At 59.6% G+C, this 1,338-nt stretch overlaps 1 protein-coding gene across 1 annotated transcript in view; it reads left to right on the top strand.

The window, feature by feature from the left end:
- Positions 1–178: 178 nt before the first annotated feature.
- LOC125488218 (disco-interacting protein 2 homolog B-like) overlaps positions 179–1,338 on the top strand; it is an 8,258-nt gene continuing 7,098 nt past the window's right edge. Inside the window, exons 1-2 of the mRNA XM_048621144.1 lie at positions 179–302; positions 924–1,035. Of these exons, the coding sequence (XP_048477101.1) occupies positions 291–302; positions 924–1,035 (124 nt within the window). The 5' untranslated portion in view covers positions 179–290. The remainder of the gene's footprint in view (positions 303–923; positions 1,036–1,338) is intronic.

The following is a 1,338-nucleotide window of genomic DNA, read 5'->3' as shown; positions in this document are numbered from 1 at the left end:
AGGGAGCGGGGCGCCGTCGGAGGGTCGGGGCCGAGGGAGCGGGGCGCTGTCGGAGGGTCTCCTGATTTGGGAGGAGCCTTCTGCTCCTGCCCGATGGATAGCTTTGGGAGGGGTGGTGTTTACCAGGTTTGTGAATTTGTATAGCAGCCTCTCTCTCTGTGTCCTTCCCCCACCCAACAGGGATCGACTTGATCGTAGCTTTTTACGGGTGTCTCTACGCAGGGTGCGTTCCGGTTACTGTGAGACCCCCGCACCCCCAGAGCCTCTCCGCTACCCTCCCCACAGTCAAGATGATCGTCGATGTGAGTATCCCCCTGCGCCCCCACCCCCCACCCGCTTCCCAAGCCTTCGGGAATTTCAAAACTACACTGGGTGATCGTTTTTATTCACTCGATGTGGGGTGGAGGGGTTTTGGGGGGTGTTGGGGGGTTGCGGATTGTGTGGAAGGTTTTGGGGAATGGGGGGGTGACGATTGGAGGGAGGGAGGGAATGTGGAAGGTGGCGGAGGGGGTGACGATCGAGTTTTCGGGGTTGGGGGTGGCGGGGGGCCGCTCAGTCCCCAGACGGTGTCCGAGCTTCCCGAGCGTTGTCGGAGCCGCGCCTCCCCGTCCAGGCGAGTGTAGGGGGGTGGGTGGGAGCTGTTCCCCAGTCCCCTCCCTCCCCTCACACTCCTGACCCCCACCTTGTCAACGGTGGGGGGGGACAGGCTTTGGTGGGGGGAGTCAGGACGGGAGTTACTCGCTGCAGGATTCCCAGCCTCAGACCTGCTCCTTGTAGCCACAGGATTGATATGGGGCTGGGGGTCCCAGTTCAGTTTCTGCTCAATGGGTAACCCCCAGGATGTTGGTAGTTGGGGGTGAGGGGGGGGAATAATTCAGCGACGGTAACACCCTGTTTGTCTCCCCACCCCCCACAAACCCCAGGTCAGCAAGGCGGCCTGTATCCTGACCACACAGATCGTATCGAAGCTGCTCAGATCCAAGGATGCGCTGACCACCGTAGACCTGAAGAGCTGGCCCGTTATCATCGACACCGGTGAGCAGATGCTTCGGCTGGTGGATGGGTCTCCAGTCTCTGTCCCCGCTCTGTTTGTGTGTGTGTGTCTGTGTCTGTGTGTGTGTATGCGTGTGTCTGTGTCTGTGTGCGTGTGCATGTCTGTGTGTGTGTGTGCATGTCTGTGTGTATGCGTGTGTCTGTGTGTGCGCGTGTCTGTGTATGCATGTGTGTATCTGTGTCAGTGTCTGTGTGTGTGTGCATGTGTCACTGTCTGTGCGCGTCTGTGTGTGCCTGTGTGTGTGTCTGTGTGTGTGTCAGTGTCAGTGTCTGTGTCTGTGTGTG

This window comes from Rhincodon typus, unplaced genomic scaffold (assembly GCF_021869965.1).
Source record: "Rhincodon typus isolate 14 unplaced genomic scaffold, sRhiTyp1.1 hic_rhity00000069, whole genome shotgun sequence".
NCBI classification, from domain to species: domain Eukaryota; kingdom Metazoa; phylum Chordata; class Chondrichthyes; order Orectolobiformes; family Rhincodontidae; genus Rhincodon; species Rhincodon typus.
Note: the sequence above shows the minus strand (reverse complement) of the source record. Positions and strands in the feature narration are given on the sequence as shown.